We start from the raw sequence: 21711 nt of genomic DNA on the forward strand, positions 1-21711 counted from the left end.
CAAGCCGTGATGCATCCAGACAGGGTGCTTTGTATGGTGCATTGAGCAAAATTGCTGAGGGTCAAAGGGAACATGCTGAATTTCTTTAGCCTCCTACCCACACACTAGTTAGCCATGAGCTGGATTGCCTAGTTAATCTTCACTCGAGATATATTTTGGAGAAAGATTCAGAATATTGCCCTATTGACATTTACAATCCAAAACAGATGGTTGAATGCAGTAAAATTTTCTTTCAAAGAGAGTATTTATAAATGTAATAAACTTGGTTTCTAGTTGTATTTAAATATATAGGATATAATACCATGTAAAATTACTCATGAATTAGATATAGCAGCTAGGGATTATGTGTAGAATGCTGAATCTTAGCATTTTAGTTTTGGGTGGTTTTGAATGCATTTTGCCCCACTCCTAAGATGAGACTGGTGAACCACAGCGATGTGCTGCAGTTTGCCTACAAAACTTCTAGATATACTTCTTTTGAATTACTCTCACTGCAATCTGCAGCATGTCATTTTCCTTTAAGCAACATACTTTGGAACTGTCTTAATGAAATAGCAATTTTGCGATCATCTGAAGGATAGCAGATTCTCAAGCATACAGGTACAGCACTTTTAAGCTGATGAAGGTATATCATCATTGTTGGAAGGGAGGAGTCAGAGCCAGCCTGAAACGCAAAGGATTGAGATCCCCTCTACCTAGCATCTTGTTTGCAAATGTACAATTGCTGGAGAACAAGATTGAGGACCTAAGGGCAAGATTGCTGTATTGGAGGGAAATGAGGAATTTCTGTGTTCTGTGTCTTATGGAGACATGGCTCACTCCAAACACACCGATTCAGCAATCAGACCTGAAGGCTTCTCAATACACAGGTTGGACCAAACTGCTGATTCGGAGAAAGCAAATAGTGGGAATCTGTGTTTCATGATAAACTCTCTGTAATGCACAGATATGGCAGTTTTGATGTACTCTTGTTTCCCTGGTTGGAACACCTAATGATTAAGTGTCAAATGTTCTACTTAACTACTCCTCCATGATCCAGACCACAGTTTACATGCTGCCAAAAGCCGACGGTAATCAGGCACTCAAGATTTTGAGTGCTGCCATCACCAAACAAGAAATAACTGACCCTGACACATTTCAAATCATAGTCAGGGACCTAAATCAGGCTTGTTTGAAGAAATCTCTGCCCAATTACCATCAGCATATAACCTGCAGCGCCAGGTGTCCCAACATACTAGACCACTACTATACTAGGGTAAGAAATGCCTACTGTTCCATGCCCAGAACGCATTTCGGGAAATCTCTTCCTACCAACATTCAGGCAGAGGCTAAAGAGGAGCTCCAGTGGTCATAGGAGGCAGAGGAGTGGCTACAGGATTGCTTCAACTCAGTAAACAAGGCCCTGTTCAAGTACTCATCAGTGGATCTGAGTAAATACACCACAGTTGTCACAGACTTCATAACAACAGTTGTAGATGAATGAGTTCCTACAAAATCATTCAGCCTTCTCCAACCAGAAGCCCTGGATGAACCATAAGATCTACAATCTGCTGAGGGCCAGATCAGTGCCATTCAGGTCTGGTGCCCAAGTAAGATACAAGAGGTCCAGGCATGATCTCTGGAAAGCTATCTCACGGGCTAAGTGGCAGTTCCAAACTAAACTTGAATCTCTGAAGGATGCTCGACAGCTGTGACAGGGTTTGAATGCTATCACCTCTTAAAGTGAAATCAAGTGGTATAGTTGACAACCAGGCTTCACTTCCATATCAGGTCGATGCCTTCTCTGCTCGCTTTGACCATCTAAACACGGAGGAACCTTAACAAACTCCCACAGCCCCTGATGACGCTGTGATTTCAGTCTCTGAGACCAATGTGAGAGCATCCTTCAGGAGGGTGAATCCGGCCCAGATGTGTTGATCAACTGGCTGGAGTGTTCACCAATATCCTTAACCTCTCACTTCGGCAGTCTGAGGTACCCACCTACTTCAAGCAGGCTTCAATTATACCTGCTGCCTAAGAAGAATGTGATAACGTGCCTCAATGACTATCATCCAGTAGCACTTACAGTCACAGATAAAGTGCGATCCACGCAAGAGGTTAGTGATTTGCCTACCAGCACAACAAATCAACAGCAATGCCATTTTATTGGCTTTTCGTTCAATCCTGAAACACATGGATAGCAAAGATGCATACATCAGGATGCTCTTTATCAACTCTTGAGGTGCACCGTTGGTTGGGTAGACCATAGATGTTGCATTCCAGCAGTCTACACGGTATGCAAGCCGGGGCTGCTGAGTCCCATCTGCCCGAAATGACTGGTTTTAAGGCACCAGTAACCTGCTTTTGCCCCTTCTGTCAGCAGAAGCGGTTCTGCTGAGCTTAGTAGCGAAGCCACGTGTGAAGGCCATGAGTTGGACTTGGTTGTTTGAGGCTATTTGAGATGCATGCCATTGGGAGAATTTAATAGATAGTGGGAGCTTATCCCCACAACTGACCATCAGCCCCCCCCCCCAGCTATGACAACCTTAAGGAACCAAAACATAGTTTATTGACTTCATTGATTACAGCTCGGCATTCAAAATCCTCATCACCTCAAAGGTAATCAATAAGCTTCAAGACCTTGGCCTTAAAACCATCTTGTGCAATTGGATCCTCAATTTCCTCACTCGCAGGCCCCAATCAGTTCAGATTGACAACAACGTCTCCTCCACAATCTCCTTCAACACAGGTGCGCCACAGGGCTGTGTGCTTAGCCCCTGTACTACTCGCTTTATATTGTACTAGTGACTGTGAGGCTAAACTCAGCTCGAATACCATATTTAAATTTGCTGACAATGGCATTGTCATTGGCAAAATCAGAGGTAGTGATGAATCAGCATATAGGACAAGATTGAAAATCTGGTTGAGTGGCGTCACAGCAACAACCTCTCACTCAACGTCAGCAAGACCAGGGAGCTGAATATTAACTTCAGGAGGTCGAAACCAGAGGTTCATGAGCCAGTCCTCATTGGGGAATCAGAAATGGAGAGGGTTAGTAATTTAAAATTCTTCAGTGTTATCATTTCAGAGGACCAGCCCTGGGCTCAGCTCAAAAGTATAATTATGAAGAAAGCACGTCAATGCCTCTACTTCCTTAGAAGTTTGTGATGATTCAGCATGACATTAAAACTTTGACAAATTTCTGTAGGTATGTAGTGGAGAGTATATTGACTGTTTGCATCACTGCCTAGTATGGAAACACCAATACTCTTGAACAGAAAATCCTACAAACACTAGTGAATACGGCCCAGGCCGACACGGGTAAAGCTCCAGCCAATTGAGCACAATTCCATTGAGTGCTATCGCAGGAAGGCATCATCCATCATCAAGGACATCCACCACCCAAGCTATGCCATCAGGAAGGAAGTACAGGAGCCTCACGACCAACATCAACAGGTTCAGGAACAGCTATTACCTCTCAACCATTAGGCTCTTTAACCAATGAGTTAACATCACTCAACTTCACTCACCCCATCACTGAACTGTTCCCTCAACCTATGGACTCATTTTCAAGTTCTCTTCATCTCAGATTCTTGATATTTATTGATTATTTATTTATTTTCTTTTCTGTTTGCACACAGTTTGTTGCCTTTTCCACGTTGGTTGTTTGTCCCATTGGGTGCGGTCTTTCATTAATTCTATTATGTTTCTTGGATTTACTGAGCATGCCCACAAGAAAACCAATCTCAGGGTGGTATATGGTGACATATATGTACTTTGATAATAAATTTACTTTGAACTTTGAGCATACCTGGTGCCAAACTGTGCTGTTAAATTAATTATAGTCACATGTATTCAGATACAGTGAAAAACTTGTTTTGCATACTGTTCATACAGGTGGATTCATTATGACAGCACGTCGAGGTAGTACAAGGTAAAACAATAACAGTGCAGAGTAAGGTGTTACAGAGAAGGTGCACCTAATACTGAGAGGCATAGAATTCTTACGCAAAGTTGCCAAGGTCTGGTGCCATCTTGCATAAAGTTTAAGACTTCCAACCCTCTTAGATCAGAGTCTGTTCCTGAATCATTGAGTGGAGTCTTCAGGCTCCTGTGCCACCTCCCTGATGGTAGTAATGAGAAGAGGGCATGTTCTAGATGGTGAGGGTCCTTAATGATAATGCTGCCTTCTTGACCACCTTTTGAAGATGTGCTCAATGGTGGAGAAGGTTGTGCCTGTGATGGAGCTGGTTAAGTCTACAACCCTTTGCAGCCTCTTGGGATCCTATGCATTGGAGCCTCCATACCAGGCTTATAGTCTCTATAACTATTCTTAAGAGAGAGGTTGCTCCTTAAATGTAAAACTTCCCAGTCAGCAGAAAGTAGGTCGGCACATTATCAACTGTGGTGAAATTAATGGCAGAATTTAAGTCCCATTCCAGAGGTGCACAATTTTGACTGGATTGTTGCTCAGATTTATCTGGATCACTAGCATCCTTCAGGGGATCTTACCTGACAAGTCTGTTGAAATTGTCAGAGGAACTAATGAGCAGAATAGACAAAGGCGAGTTGGTGGATGATGTTGACTTGGACTTTCAGAAGGACTTTGACAAGGTGCTGCATAGGAGGCTGCTAAAGGAGGTAGGAGCAACCCCATCCATAGATTAGCCAGACATCCAAATGAGTCTTTATGCCAGCAAACTTCAAAACAATTCTCTGTGACCTAAAATATCCTGATAATATTCATTTTTGGCTGCTCAAAAAAAATCCAAAATGTCACCAGGATTAAACCAAAAAAACCTGATGGCTGTCAGATTTATGGTTTGTTTTGTCTTTTCTTCAGTAATTCCTTTCTTTTTAATAAATACCTTCTCAGTTCTGCAAGCAGTCCTTTAATTTCACTGGCTTGTCAGAGGGAAACTGTTTCCGCAACAGTACAGGCACAAGAGAAATCCTGTTAATTACGAGTTTCATATTTTTGCTTAATTCAGTGGAGACCCTGAAGAACACCTTGTCAAAATGATTTGCAGGCTTTACTGCAGGGATTCCTACATTGGGGCGGCATGGTAGTGTACCGGTTAGCACAATGCTTTACAGTACTGGTGACCTGGTTTCAATTCACGCCGCTGTCTGTCAGGAGTTGGTACATTCTTATGGTTTCCTCCGGGTACTCTGGTTTCCTCTCACGTTCCAAAAGGCGTACTGGTTAGTAGGTTAATTGGTTGCATGGGTGCATTGGGTGGTGTGGGTTCATAGGGCTGGAAAGGCCAGTAACTGGTGCTGTATCACAAGCAAAATAAAGAGAAGTTTTAATTATCATTTCAGAGAGAGAATGGGAGGTTAATTGGTCATTGTAAATTGTCCCATGATTAGGCTAGGGTTGCTGGGTAGCGCAGCTCGAAGGGCCGGAAGGGTGTTTGTTATCCCTGCTGTATCTCAATAAGTAAATAAAAATCATTGTTGTTGACTTTGCTGGATTTTGGATGTTTAAAGAAAAGGCTTGTAGAAATGAAAAATCCATTGGGTTGTTTTATGGCATTTTCTTAGTAAGAGAGTTACAGATTTTGAGAGACTATGCTCTCTCCAGATTTTCCTGGAATCTATAGAGATGAGTTTTGTTCAGGGGCACCTTGAGCTCTGGATCATTCCCCATACCTTGTGGTCAGACCTTGTCCTTTCCAACTTTCAACATTTGTACTCCACTCAGCTGTTGTCCATGCACGTGCTGAGCTGAGCTCTCGCTCACACCTTCTCCTCACTCAGGGTGGGCTCTTGTTTCCTTTTTTTATGAGGATGAATTTCTTTAGCCAGAAGATGGTGAATCTGTGGAATTCATTGCCATAAATGGCAAGGAGGCCTAGTTATTGGGTATGCTTAAAGCAAAGGTTGATAGGTTCTTGTTTAGTCAGGGTGTCAAAGGTTATGGAGAGAAGGCAAAAGAATGGAGTTAAGAGGGATAATAAATCAGCCATGATAGAATGATGGAGCAGACTCGATGGGCAAATGGCCCAATCCTGCTCCTCTTTTATGGTTTCTGTCTCACCCTGGCTTTGTGGGATCTAAACAAAATATCTTACAATCTCTAAATGGTGCCTGCTACGGTAGCTTCTAATAGAGAAAGACAAGGAACCATTTCTTGCATTGCTGGGTAGTAGCTGGGCTCTAGGTATATTTCGTTCCCTCCAGCTCTGTTCTGCTGGCACGGAATCTGAGTAATTTTTTCATATGTTTGTACATATCAGTTGGATCATTTTTCATCCCAATCTAAATTGGATAGAACTTACTGTGAACAGGTTTTCTGAATCTGTATTTTTGAGACGTAAAAGCATAAAATATAGCTCCCAACCTGAGTTCTGAGGGTTGATTTTTGGTACTCCTGTAGTTGAGGAATGGTTCTCAGGGGGAAGAAGATTGATTTAATTCATCTCAGTCTTACAGTGCTAAGAAAAAAAAGACTTTCATTTTAGAGATTGTACTTAAAATTAAATCATCATTACAGTCAAAAGTCAACGTAGACTTATCAAATTATGTATATGTCACCATACACTACCTTGAGATTCATTTTCTTGCAGGCACTTACAGGAAATTAATAAAATTCAATAGAATTTTTGAAGAATCATACATAAAGACTGGCAAACATCCAATATGTAAAAGAAGACAATTTTTTTCTAATAAAAATCTAAATAATACTGAGAACATGAGATGTAGAGTCATTGAAAGGTTGTGGAATTAGTTCAGTGTTGAGGTGAGTGAAGTTATTCATGCTGGTTCAGTAACCTGATGGTTGAAGAGCAATAACTGGTCCTGAACCTGGTGATGTAGGACTTAAGGTACGCTACCATGCTGCCCCAAGCCTGTTCTCGAGATTTTGTATCTTCTGCCTGATGGAAAGGGGGAGGACAGAAAATTATCAGGGTGGGAAAAGGCCTTGCTTTAGTTAGCTAAAGAGTCAAAAATGATTTAGAGGGTTACGCAGTTGAATGGGATTACAGATTTAATGAGAAATTCAAGAGTTTTGAAAACAAGCACAAGATTTTTAAAAGCAAGACGTTGCTTGACTGGAAGCCATTGTAGGCCAGGAAACATGGGAGGCAATGGCTGAATGGGAGTTGGTGTGGGTTAGGTCACAGTTTACATAGCTTTGGATGATCTCAAGGTTGCAGAGAGTAGAGGGGGTAAACAAGGCCAGTGTGAAGACTAGAGATTGCACAGCTAAGAGTGAGAATTTCAGCAGCAAGTTTGCTAAGAGGTACATGGAAGTTCAAGTTTATCATCATTCAGCCATATACGTGTATACCGCCAAACGAAACAACGTTCCTCTGGACTAAGGTGCACAACAGAGTGTAGATATAACTCACACACAACACATAAAGTAATATCACCACAAATAACTTGATGAATAATAAGGTGCATTTACAACATAAATGAAAACATAAAGAGTATAGTGCTGCAGGCACTTCATAAGTGATGAGACCTGGGTGATGGTAGGAAGTTCAGTAGTCTTGTGGCCTGGGGGAAGAAGCTGTTTCCCGTCCTTACAGTTCTTGTCCTAATGCTATGGTACCTCTTGCCGGATGGTAGGGGGACAGAGAGATTTACACAGGTGGAAATGGGTGATCCTCGTAATGATAACCTGCTGCTGTAACTTTTGGGGATCCAGTCTATCTGTGGAATTAATCACAAATAATGCATGTTTATTTTCTGCTGATCCCCCTTGTCAAGTTATCACAAGGTTTTAGCTTCAAAGTTGATTGACGTTAATTTTATGGGAAGGAAGTTACGGGAGTTAGGGGAAGACATGTCTCCAAGATATTCCATTATACATTTGCAGAAAGGGGTTGAAGGAAGATCGGATTTCCTCATCCTTATCCTCAGATAACAGTGGATCCTGCGATGTTCTGCAACACCTGGTGTTGTCAGCGATACTCTAACAGGAAGGGAGGAAATTAACCCATTCGGAAGTGAAGTAAAGATTTCAGGCCATCTCCAGGGATTAATTGAACAAAAGGTTTATCCCTGCAGATTTAAATGCCTGCGATCAGTTCAGTCTCGCAGATGACAGTACAGATTAATCTACTTGTTGAAATGATGTGCCATTAGCCCCAGACATAGTGACCTTCTCTGTTTTTAAGTATGCAAGAAACCTTAAAAGTAAAACTTATGAAGCCACTGAAAACCTCATTTCATTTAAATTCAAATGACTCTTTAAATTCATAAAAATAGAGGGCTATGGGTAACCCTAGGTAATATCTAAAGTAAGTACATGTTTGGCACAGCATTGTGGGCCAAAGGGCCTGTATTGTGCTGTAGGTTTTCTGTGTTTCTATGTTTCTATCAGCACTGACTGGAGAGAATACACAGTCAGCACATCAACCTGCTAGAGTGTGCAAATGAGAGAATGACTTTATGGGAAGCCAAAGAAATTTTCAAAGATTAATAGCTCTAAACCATAGCAAACACACAAAATTCTGGAAGAACTCAGAAGGTCAGGCAGCATCTGTAAAAATAATGAACAGTTGATGTCTCAGTCCAAAACGTCGACTGTTTATTCATTTCCGTAGATACTGCCTCACCTACTGAGTTCCTTCAGCATTTGTGTGTGTTGCTCTGGGTTCCCAAAAATCTGCAAAATCTTTTGTGTTTAGTTCTAAACCATGGAGTTTACAAATCCAATCAACTGCACAGCTTGTGTTTCCATAAAAATCCGAGAGGCTACTCTTTGTGAGAAAAAGTTATGCCTCACATACTCTTGAACCCTCCTCCCTCTCCGCTTAATCATCTACCCTTTAGTTTTAGACACTTCTAACATGCAAAATGGATTCTGGTTATCTACCTTATCTATGCTTTTCACTATTTCAGGTAACTATCGTGTCACCTCTTGCCTCCTTACCATTGTTAATAGATCTATAATTGATGGAATCATTTAAAATATCTTGACATAAATATCACCTTCCTGTCAGCTTGAACTAGTCTGGCCATTCTGCTCTGATCTCTTTCATTAACAGGTTGTTTTTGCCCACAGAACTGCTGCTCATGGGATGTTTTTTGTTGTCTTACACCATCCTCTAAGCTGTAGATTGTTGTGCATGATACATCAGGAGATCAGCAGTTTGAGATACTCAAACCACCCTGTGTGGCACCAACAATCATTCCACGGTCAAAGTCACCTGGATCACATTTCTTCCCCATTCTGATGTTTGGTCTGAACAACAACAGAACCTCTTGACCATATCTGTATGCTTTTATGCATTGAGTTGCAGTCACATGATTGGCTGATTAAAAATTTGCATTAACAAGCAGATGTAAAGTGGTCACTCAGTGTATGTGACAATAATGAACTGATTTTGCACTTTAATTTCCAAATGTTTTTCCCTGAATGTCGTCTTGTTAAAACATCTTAACAATGTTTGGGCATGTTCTCTTCTTCTCTTTAGAAGCCAAGTCTGTTGAAGGTGGAAGCATGTACAGTGAGGCTACTGGTCTCAGGAAGGACAGTTCTTCAAGGTCTTCGGCATGTCTGGTAGATACCACCACTAATGTGGTCGGCCACCAGGCAACGGACAGTGGCAGAGGATGGAAAGGTATGATATTTGAAGCAAACTTAACATGGCTTCTATTGAGCAACTCAACAGCATTGTTTCTAAAGAAAATGAATCTTGAGAGATTTAGTAAATTGGTTATTTCATGAACAATGCACTTCAGGCTGAAGTAATTATATGTGTCCAGGACAAAGAAGTGATCAGGAAAAATCATTGCAGATATTACCCACCCAGCAACCTACGTTTTTCCAAAAGCTGCCTTCTGGAAAGTGCCATAGAGCTATTAAAACAAAAATTCCGCGCCATCATAAAAGTTTCTTCTCCAAGGCGGTTATTCTGATCAACTGTTTTAGTTAGCCCCCTTCCTCTATCTACAACCTCAGTCACTACGCTGGACTGAAAGCACTTTAAACCACTTTTTATAATGCTGTGTACATTATAAATCCCTGCTGGTACTTACATATTTATGCACATTTTATTCCATATCTGTATCTCTAGCTTTATTTTATGTCATTATTTATCCTTATTGAATGTTGTTTTCTATTGCATGCTGCACCAACACACCACAACAAATTCCTAATACATATAAATGTGTGTGGCGAATAAGAATTTCATGATCATTTGGTGTATTGGGTTCAGTTCTTGCAGTAGTGAGCTATTTGTAAAATATTGATATCTCCTGCTGATGACATAGAGGAGTCATTGAAAGCACAGTATCAGGCCCTTCAGCCCATCTAGTCCATGCCGAATCATTGAAACTGCCTACTCCCATCGACCTGCACCATAGCCCTCTATGCCCCTCCCATCCATGTTCCAATAGTTTCCTGTTTGGGGAGGCACAGTAGCATCATGGCTAGCGTAGTGCTATTACAGCGCCAGCAGCACAGGTTCAATTCTGCCGCTGCCTGAAAGGAATTTGTGTGTTCTTTCTGTAAATGTGTAGGTTTCTTCTGGGTGCTCCAAAGACATACAGTAGGTTAGTTGCTCACATGGGGTGTATTTGGGTGCCATGGGTTCATTGGGTCGGAAGGGCCTCTTAACTTACTGTGCTGCATCTCTAAATAAATAATTTTTTTTTACATTAATAAATGATACATTATACAAATCTAAATTATAAATTAGCAAATCTAAAGGCAGATTTGACATTGGTTTATAAGGTGGCATTTGTTGGATGATATAGTGCTATGCAAAAGTCTGAGAAATATATAGTACATATATGTGGATGCCGAAGGCTTTTGCACAGTACTGTATTTGTCAACTAGGAGCGGAGAGCAAGTTTGTGATTCTGGCAGGAGCAAAGGATGCAGGGAATGGTGAGGGTGGAACACCAAGAGAGGAGTGTGGGACAGGTGGCCAAGGAGAAATGCCAGGGGCAGAGGGTTATGCGGGTGCAGACACACCCAGCCCTGAAACACAAGGCTAGTTCACTCGATTCCAAATGACTGGTTTATTGATCATTACAGAATGTCTCTCTGGTGCTTCCTGCTCCCCCCCCTCCCTTCCCCTTTTTCCAACCATGATTCTTCTCTCCCTGCCCCCGTCCCACTCTCAGTCCACAATAGAGACCCAGATCAGAATCAAGTTTCATCACTCATGTATATCATGAAATTTGTTTTTTTTTGCAGCAGTAGTACAGTGCAATACATAAAAATTATGTAGTACTGTGTAAACGTCTTAGGCATCCTAGCTATATATATGTACCTAAGACTTTTGAACAGTACTGCAGAGAGTTGCAACCAGAAGGCCATCTGGGTTTAAGCAGACCTTTCCTGTATTTCTACTCTGTTATTCTCTGCTGGTCTTCAAGAGAAACCTCTGCATTTTTATTGTTGGTTTGTGGGTGGGGGGGGGGGAGTGTGCAGAAGGCAGCTCAATATTATAGAACTTCTTTTAGATAAGAGAGCAGGACAAGGTGTGCCAGCTATTTTCTTTACTAAAATAGGTACATGGATAAAATATGCTCTGGGTGCTGGTAAATGGGACTAACCAGAAGATCAGATCAGCATGGAATAGATGGGTTGAAGGGCATCGTCAGGATGGAGCTCCCAGGACTGGACACCATCTATTCCAGCAGACTCAGGAGGAAAGCAATCAGCATAACCAGAGACACCACACACCCCGACCACTCCCTGTTTGACCCGCTGCTGTCCAGCAAAAAGTTCAGGACACTAAAAGCCGGAACAAATAGACTGAGGAACAGCTTCTATCCCAGAGCTGTGGCCTCCATCACACCACTCCCACAGAACAGTGACTGAAACTGTGAGCACACACAAGGACTCAAATACTTGCACTAACAGCACTTTGTGCATTACTGTGATACTCTGGTGCTGCTGCAACTTATTTTCTGCTACTTATCTATTTAATACTGTTTTTCTATTACTGTCTTGTTTTTATCTACCGCTTTATTTAAGAGGCCAAAGTTTAAGAATAAGGGGTAGAACGGAGTTGAGGAAAAACTTTTTCACACAGAGGGATGTGGATATGTGAAATGCTCTGCCTAAGAAGGCAGTGGAGGCCAGTTCTCTGGATTCTTTCAAGAAAGATTTAGATAGAGCTCTTAAAGATAGCAGAGTGAAGGGATATGGGGAGAAGGCAGGAACAGGGTACTGATTGTGGATGATCAGCCATGATCACAGTGAATGGCGGTGCTAGCTCGAAGGGCCAAATGGCCTACTTCTGCACCGATTGTCTATTGTCAGAGAAAATAATTTGCTGTTACAAAGATGTAGATCAGGAGTGAGAAAGAAACTGCTGGAGGAACTCAGTATCTTTGGAGGAGAGTCGAGATTAAAGCAATTATCACAATAGGGATGGGTAAAACATACAACTTCAAAACTAGATGAGGATTAGGTTCCACGGCTGGTTTTTGGAGGCTGAACCATTGTCCTCCTCTCTTAGAATTACAGCACAGTAAAAGACCTTTTTGAGCTAGCGGCGCCCAATTCCACCCATGTGACAAATTAACCTACTAATAGCTACCACTACCTGTAAAGAGTTTGTACGTTCTCCCTGTGACCGTATGGGTTTCCTCCGAGTGTTCCGTTTCCTTCCACAGACCAAAGGCCTATCAGTTGGTTGGCTATTTAAGCTAGGGTTAAATTGGGGGATTGCTGGGCAGCACAGCTCGAAGGGGCGAAAGGGCCTGTCCCATGCTGTATCTCGATAAATAAATAAACCATACCATAGCTGTTTGGAATGTGGGAGGAAACCAGAGCTCCTAGAAGAAACTCCCATGGAGGATTTGTAAACTCCTTACAGGCAGTGGCAGGACTGGACCCGGGATCGCTGGCCCTGTAGTAGTGTCAAACTAATTGCTACACCACCGTCCCGCACGCTGTTTAGGAACATGGGACACTACGGCACAGTGCAGACTGTTTGGCCCACGAAGGTGTGCCGTCCTTTTAACCTTCTCCAAGATCAATCTAACCCTTCCCTCTCACATAGCCCTCCATTTTTCTGTCATCCCTATGCCTATCTTAAAAATCCCTAATATATCTGCCATTTTATTTTGTCCTGGTTGGATTACCCCATGTTAACCACTCTGCAGATGTGGGCCGTGTCAATCTCTACAGGAAAATCATGTGTGAAAATCTAAAAGCACTTGTTCTGAGGTTAGGAAACTATCTCATTACACCTTCCCTAGATATAATTATGAGGATTAATTACCCTAAAGCAGATTTATTCAGCATGTGTGGGAATTTTGTGGAGAAATATGGGGTTAGATACTCTGGACCACAAATCTTGGCATTGGTTCTCAGCTAGTAACCAATGTAATCCCAAATATCTTTATATCTTGGCTTGATCAGAAGGATGAGAATCTTTATAACCTGCAAGCCCAAGGTCACTTAGTGAGTGTGTTCAACACTCAAGTGCAGACCCTTGGCTTTTTGGACTGTTGGGGGGAATTGGGATCACACAGATAACTGGACAGAGGATCACCAATGATCTTATCAATTGGCAGGGTTCAGCAGCCTGTTTTCATACTGTATGGACACCAGGTAATGTAGAGTTAATTGCTGCCATTCCAGGATATGTGACCAGGGCATTATCACTGTGGGGCCACAGAAGGAATTAGGCAGCAGGCTGGCTGTGTAAAAGAGGGAAGATCCTTCAGAGTATCAAATAAATAGGGGTGGCTCACCTGGGAATTAATTCGAGTCTTTGTTGTATAATACCAAAAGAAATAGGAGCAAAATGGGATTGAGAGGGTTAATAAATTAGCAATGATTGAATGGCGAAGCAAACTTGATAGACTGAAGGGCCTAATTCAGCTCCTATGTCTTATGGTACCCTGGAAGCCCGAGGCCCGGAGGCAGTCAGACCGGGGATTGAAAGACTGTCTACAGTACTGTGCAAAAGTCTGAGGCACATATATATAGCTATGGAGTCTAAGACTTTTGCACAGTACTGTAGTAATTTTATGTATTGCACTGTACTGCTACTGCAAAAATAACAAATTTCATGACACTTGTGAGTGATGATGAACCTGATTCTGATATGCGTCTCCATTGTGGGAAGGGGACAGGGAGAGGGGGATCATCATTGGGAAAAGGGGAAGGAAGGAGGAGTGGGAAGCACCAGAAAAGCAATCTGTAATGATCAATAAACCAATTGTTTGGAATCAAACGATCTTACCTAGTGGCTCAGGGCTGGGTGTGTCTGCACCTGCGCCACATCTCCCCACCCTGGCACTCCTCTGCCACCTGTCCCATACCCCTCCTGTGATGCTCCTCCCTCGCCATTCCTAATCCTTTGCTCCTGCCAGATTTATAAACTCGCTCGCCACTCCACATTGATTGATACAGTACTGTGCAAAAATCTTAGTCGCCTTAGAGAGATAGATAAATATGACTTTTGCACTGTATGTGTGTGAGTGGGTGGGAGGAAGGAAAGGGGCTTGCTCTGTTGTTGTTGTTGCTTGTGTTGTTCTGCAGAACATTGTGGGCATGTTATATTAGCGCCAGAAGTGTGGCGACATTTGTCCACCACATCCTTTGGTTGATTACACAAACAACGCCTTTCACAATATGTTAAACGTACATGTGATAAATTATAAATGTACGCCGTTGAGCCTTGTAAGAATTAATCGAGGCTGACTGTTTAGCCAAGCCAGTTTTTGAACAGGATGTTAAACTGAAGCCTGATCTTCCATTCTCAAGCAGATGAATAAGAAGGCTTTGTACATTAAACTGTCCACCAATCTGGATGACATTTCTCTATCAAAATTAGCAGATTATCTTTATGCCCACTTGCCGGGATCTTCACTCTGCATAAAATCACTACATTTGCCTATCCAATGGCAGTGAATGTAATAAATAAATGCATCCTCCCGTTTTACTTTAGATTCATTTATTTATCGCATGTGCACCAAAACAATCAGTGAAATGCGCCATTTGTGTTACCAACCAGCACAACCTAAGTATGCTCTGGGGACAGCCCGCAAGTGTCTCCTCACTTTCCAACACCAATGTAGCAAGCCAGCAGAACAACAACAACAACAACAGCAAAACAAGGTTCCTTGCTCCCACTTACACACACTCTCAGGGACAAGGCCTTCAATCCAGGGTAGGCTGCCTTTGGGCCTCTGGTCTCCATTGAACTCGGGGACTCGCAGATGTCGGGCCTCTGATTTCCCCAGTGGTCAAGTGGGGCCCACAAATTCTGTGCAGAGTAACAAGTATCATCTTCAGTTTACCAGGATGCCACAGTAGTGTTGTAGTTAGCATGACACTACTACAGCTCGGGGTATCAGAGTTCGGAGTTCAATTCCAGTCCACCTGTAAATAGTTTGAATGTTCTCCCCCGTGACTGCATGGGTTTCCTCCCACAATCCATAGACATACTGGTTAGTAGGTTAATTGGTCATTGTAGGCTGGGGTTAAATTGGGAGATTGCTGGGCAGCGGGGTTCATTTGCCAGAAGGACCTGTTCCGAGCTGCACGTCTGGGTGGATAGGTAGGTAAGTAACTTTAAAAATTCTAGATAGATAAATAAAAGAGATTAGATAGATGAATAGAAAAAGACCACCCTGACACAAAATATTACAACAGCTCGCAGAAGGAGAGTTAAAGGATATCGTGGAACATGTTGGAAAAGGATCAGCAGGAAACAGCAATGCTACCATGTGAATAGCTGCCCCTAGCAGGTTTATAACCTCATTTATTCCTCTGTATTATGCTGGGTCTTGTCCTTACCCAAGGGCAGAGACTGAATAAAAACGTCTCAGCTTGATGATAAGAATTTGGTTGAACACATGGGTAAATCCTTGCAACAATGCTAATGGGGCACCATGCTAGGGTAGTAGTTAGCTTGACACCATGACAGCTTGAGGTGGCAGGGTGCAATCCCAACATCCTCTGTACGTCTTCCCCGTGGAACGAGTGGGTTTCCTTCCACAGTGCAGAGACGAGCCAGGCAGGTTAATTGGTCATTGTAAGTTGTCCTGTGAGTTGGTTAGGGTTAAATCGGGATTGTCGGGGGCTGCTGGGCGACGCGACTCAAAGGGCCGGAAGGGCCTATTTTGCACTGAACCTCTAAATAAGTAATTAATCCAACAAAGTGTGCATTAAATTTATATTTTTAAAGACTTTTTATCCCTAAAATTGGCTTTAAGATGTAGTGTAATATAATAGAAAATTATAGGGATCACTCGAATGCACCACCACACCACCACTACTTTATCATTTCCTGTCAGAGTCACTTTATATACAAACACTCCTGTGCCTAGAGTCACTTTATGGACATAGAATCAATGTATATAAATTATCTTATATATTTATTATTTTTTAATTATTGTGTTCTTTATCTTATTGTTGTTTTTGGTGCTGCATCATATCCAGAGTAACAATTATTTCATTCTCCTTTACACTTGTGTGCTGGAAAATGACATTAAACAATCTTGAATCTACTTCCCTGAATATTTTATTAAACACAGTGGAAGAATGGTAACTGTTTTAACTAAATATTTTGCTGTTTTAATATTCAACCAGCACATAGCTATCTCCTGACCACCCCCCACCCCCACCCATTACAGTTGAAAAGTTCCCTGAAGTCTTGACCCCAAGCTGTTACAAAACTAAGTATTTCTCTAGGAACAGGTGCAGCCTAATCCAGCATGGGGCAGGGTTAAGGTCAAAAAGTCACATTAGCTGAGCTTGTCTGGCCCCAGGGAAGATGTCGGCTTCTCTGCAGCTTGTTAAACACAAGGTGTCTGGTGAAAGTTGCTAATTGTTAGTGAGTGCAGAAGCTACAAGGATAGAAATGGTTCCTAATGAACCTGGGGGGAAGCAAACAACTGCACAAATAATCCTGCAACCACAGCACTAAACTGTATCTCACTGCATCACTGAAATGTCGTGGAATTACAGAAAAGATAGGTTTCAAGTGGAGCCGATCACATCCCCACACTGAACAATCTTGCCCCGAGCATTCTGGCTGACAGTTTAGGGCAACAGGAGACAGGCTTTCTTCCCTATTCTACCTAAAATCTGTATTATCTGAGTTTTTACTGTCTAATGACACAGGAAGCAGACCATAATTATACTTAACCCTTTCAGCATTAGGTGCATTTAAATTTTGCAGGTTTTAATGTCTATGTGTCTCGAGTGGAATCTGCAAGAACAATAAATATACATTGCAAAATGTTTCCTCAGGTTTTTGAAAATTACATTATTTATCCAGTGAAGAACTGCTGGAAGATCTGTGGAGGGAAATGAACATTCTTCATCTTAAGTCAAGGTGCTTCACCTGCACAGTGTTGACAAACTGGTTTTGATAAGAAACATTGTCCACTTCCATCCACAGACGTTACCTGACCTGCAGAGTTCTTCCAGCAGATTTTTTTGTCTCAGATTCCAGCATGTGCAGTCTCTTGTGCCTACGATATTCTTCCAAATGTACTGGCAGATCTTCTTTACCTAACTCATCCAGATGCTTTGGTTTAACCTGAAGCTTCTGATAACTTGGGCAAGATTCCACGTTTCCCCAGGAACTTGGTTATAAGCTCTAGGTCCTCTGACTGATGCTGAGCAAGAGTGTGCATGTGTACCCCTGACCAGCCTCGTGGTGGATGGAGAAGTATAAGAGAGAAAGGGGCTGCGTGTGTGACTTCTCCTCGGAGGGAATCCAGATGAGGTTCAAGAGTTTTATAAGTAACACACACAAAATGCTGGAGGAACTCAGCAGGCCAGGCAGCATCTATGGAAAAGTGTAACCAGTCGATGTTTTGGGCTGAGACTGTTCATCAGGACTGGAAAAAAGATGAGAAGTCAGAGCAAGAAGGTGAGGAGAGGGGAGGAGAGGAAGAAGTACAAGGAAGGTAGTAGGTGATAGGTGAAACCGGGAGATGGGGAGTGGTGAAGTAAAGAGCTGGGAAGTTGATTGGTGAAAGAAATAAAGGGTTGGAGAATGGGGAATCTGTGAGGAGAAATTGGAAGATGATGCAAGAAAGGGAAGAGGAGGGGCAGCAGAGGGAGGTGATGGTCAGGTAAGGAGATAAGGTGAGGAAGGGAATGGGGTAAGATGATTTACTTCAATAATGAAATTAGAACTGTAAGGGAGCACAGAACTGCATTGCCCAATGGACTCTTACCAGTGCAATTGTCCTGAGGGTTGGCATCAACCTACTTACAACAAATGCATAACCTGCTACCTTCCTGCTCCGAAGCTGATTCATGGGGTTACTGTAACCATCAGGGACGTGACTGGATTTAAGCAGCAGTACGTGCCGTGTCTGTACAACTGGTGACCCTCTGAATCCCGTTATTGGTACTTACTGGGTATGTGGGCATCAGGCCTATCACTGCCTACCGGGGTACCCCTTCTAAATTGGGATTATTGGCCTGAACCGAATCCATGAAGGGGTTGCTGTTATCAGGCCTACATAGTACCATATATGTGTCATCTTTTTTTTCCTTTCTTTCCCCTCTCCCTCCCCCCTCCCTCCTCTCTCCTCTCTCCATCCCACTGAGTGGGGATCCTATAGAAGGACCATGGATACCGAGTGTTTCTGGATTGTAGTGTTCCTGCTCTGGGAACATGCTAGACTGGCTGGTGAGAGCATTCTCATGTCCTCAGCACTGCTAGAGAAGCTTGCTACTTAGCAATACATGACACAAGCCAGACCATCGATGACGTTACTGCCAAAACGCTGGCAATCCGTACAGTGGCCCTTCAAAATCGACTAGCACTAGACTTTCTATTGTCTAAGAGGGGTGTTGCTTTTACCATTGTTAGCTAGGAGTGTTGTATGTATGTCCTAGATGAAACTGTCACAGAAGTTCAGAGTCTCGGCACTATTGAAATTCAGTAAAATTTATGTTGTCCTCTACTGGACAAAGAGGAGGGAGTGTGAAAGTTGCAATAAAGCAGCAAGAGTTAAAGACAACATCCAGGCAGGGATGGCCTGGGGCAGTTATTGTCAAGTGAGACCTCTGGAGACACTTCGGCTTACTATAGACAGGATAGGCAGGGATGATTTCGGAGGTGCGTCCTCAAGCCTGACTAGTGAGATCTCTATAGTGAGACTTTTTTTTAAAAGGTCTTCCTAAAACATAGCATCCCTTTACACATTAGATGTTGTCAGAGACAGATGAGGTAGGAATAACATCCAACAATGAAGGGACAATTGCTTCACCAACTTCAGAGTGTCAGCTTGTAGTTATTGACTTTTAACATCTCTAGTGTGAATGGCAAAAGATCCTGCAATAAGAGATTCAAGCCTATACAATTTACCAATATCTGAAACTGATAAGCCAATTCTGTGTAAAAATAGCACTTTTCTGTTCAGACTTCAGAAAGGTGTGGATGACAAGAGACTTGCTGTTCCCCGTGTGCGTAGGTAAAAGAAAAAGAATGTTTGAGGCGTAAGAGTGCATGTGTTCTGGGCCCAGTTGTTTTAATTATGTTATTTTATTTTTTTTTAATCAGCGATGACTTGGCCCATCAAGGCTGCTCCCCCAGAGATCATGACTGACTTATTTTCCCTCTCAACCACATTCTTCTTCCTTCTCTCCATAACATTTGATGCCCTTACTAATCAAGAACCTGTCAACTTCTGCTTTAAATATATCCGAAGATTTTGCCTCCACTCACGGACTTGCAGGCACTGGGTCTCCAACTTCCATAGTGGACTCAGAGACTTGCAGACCCAGGGCTTCAGCCATTGGTCCTTGTCTTCTGGACTTCCAATCACATTCTGAGCTTAGATTATTACCAATTGCAACAAGCTCATTTTCAATTGACACATTTAATTATATGGAAAGCTAATAAAGTATATAGAAAACATAAACATAACTATAGGAGGGGCCACGATGCAATCTCATGCTTCAAACACATCCCACTCTTTTACGATGATGAGTGTTCCAGCAGAAAATGATGCTTGGAAAGAGAAAGATCCCACAGGGGAGATGTAGTTCAAGTAAACGAATAGTTGTGTGGTATTAAATTAATTCTCCTGTACAATGAATTACTGATGCGAGAGTCTCAAGAATGTGGTTTCACTTGCTGTTAGGGATTAATTTCACCAAATGTGACTGTAACATTAAAAAAAGACCCACGACTGTGTGTTGAGTGACGATCTGCAGCTTTCCCGTTGAAAGGGAAGGTGGTGATGTGAAGAGTTCTTCAAATTGGGTGATTAAAGCTAATGAACATTCTGGTTTTCCTCAAATGGCAGAGCTGAGATCTATGTGCTCTCCATCAGATTTTCTGAAACAAAACTTCCCACACAGATGCTGCACAACTGATTGCTCAATGGATTGACATGAACATTAAATTCAAGATTTGATGAAGGTGATTAGATCAAGTCAGAATCTGAAGAATCGGTGACTTTCAATTGTCTTTCTTGATTACTTTAAAACGTAAACCTTCACAGCCACAAATTAGATGCTTCAATGTGGGAAAGACAGCCTGAGAGTTCAGTACAGTAGGAAAGAGGTAAAAATCATTTTAAAAAACCATCACAACAGAAGACCAAAACATTTGACTGATATGATGTATTATAAATAAAACTTTTTGGTGGTGAATGGAGTTCGAGGCAAAGATCCAAATGTCTAAAACTTCCACATTTGATGGGAGGAAGAAGAATGTGGGGTAACTGAAGGGGGTGAGCATTTGTGAGCAAAGTATAGAATTTCAGGAGCCTCAGGCACCTGAAGATTCAAAGTTCGAAGTAACTTTATTATCAAAGTACATATATGTCACCATATACTACCCTGAGATTCATTTTCTTGCTGACATTCACAGTAGATTTAAAGAAACACAATGGAATCAATGAAAATTGCATACAAGGGCAAACAAACTACCATGCGCAAAAGACAACATTGTGCAATAAAAAAAATAATTATCAAATAATAAATATTGACAACATGAGCTGTAGAGTCCTTAAAATGAGGAGGGACCTGGAGCCTTTGCAGGGGTAAGTTAGAACAAAATCTGAAAATGCACTGCAAAATGAAGGAGAGATACAGGAAAGTTATAAACTCAGCTCACCAGGAAAAATATATCCTGTCTCCAGAGCTGAGTTAGAGAGGCTTGAAGCATTGATCTACCATCCCAAAGGGTTAACTCTAATCTTGGAAATCACTGTCCAACTGGCTCACCATCATGTGACTTCACAATTATTTGGCTAATGTAGTTTCCTTTCACAAGGAGCAATTACTTTTCATTTTATATATTTTGATATTTAATACTTAGAGCATTTTAAATAAGGCTTGGCTCCTTCCAAAAGAACTGTGAAAAGTGATTTTATTTCTTTTAAATGTTTCTCCTCAGTAACATCAAGGATGGATATCAGATATTAGAAAATAATGTAAGCTGGGTAGTATGTCTTAATGATCAGGTGATTTCCACTTTAAAAACACATGAGACGTTAACAGCCTTATCAATGTTACACTCATATTAACTTGACATCTAATGGCTAACTTATTTTTTATAGTGAAAGAAATCCTAAGTTTACCAGAGATCTTTTTTAAATAGCTTTAAAGATTAACTTTATTTGTCACATCTGTGCATTGAAACATAGAGTAAATTGCGTCATTTGCATCAAATCAAATCAGCGAGGATTGGGCTAGGGGCAGCCTGCAAGAGTCACCATGTATTCAGCATGCCCATAGCTCTCTAATCCTAGCCAGTACATCTTTGGAATGTGGGAGGAAACTTGTGTGGTCACAGGGAGGATGTAAAATCTCCTTAG

General features: G+C 41.9%; 1 protein-coding gene across 4 annotated transcripts in view; it reads left to right on the plus strand.

Annotated features, from left to right (window-relative positions):
* tmem201 (transmembrane protein 201) overlaps window positions 1-21711 on the plus strand; it is a 184835-nt gene that overhangs the window by 148937 nt on the left and 14187 nt on the right. For all 4 annotated transcript variants that reach the window (XM_072245174.1, XM_072245173.1, XM_072245172.1 and 1 more), the window contains one exon: window positions 9414-9560. In XM_072245174.1, the coding sequence (XP_072101275.1) occupies window positions 9414-9560 (147 nt within the window). The remainder of the gene's footprint in view (window positions 1-9413; window positions 9561-21711) is intronic.

The sequence above is a fragment of the Mobula birostris genome, chromosome 27 (assembly GCF_030028105.1).
Source record: "Mobula birostris isolate sMobBir1 chromosome 27, sMobBir1.hap1, whole genome shotgun sequence".
NCBI classification, from domain to species: domain Eukaryota; kingdom Metazoa; phylum Chordata; class Chondrichthyes; order Myliobatiformes; family Myliobatidae; genus Mobula; species Mobula birostris.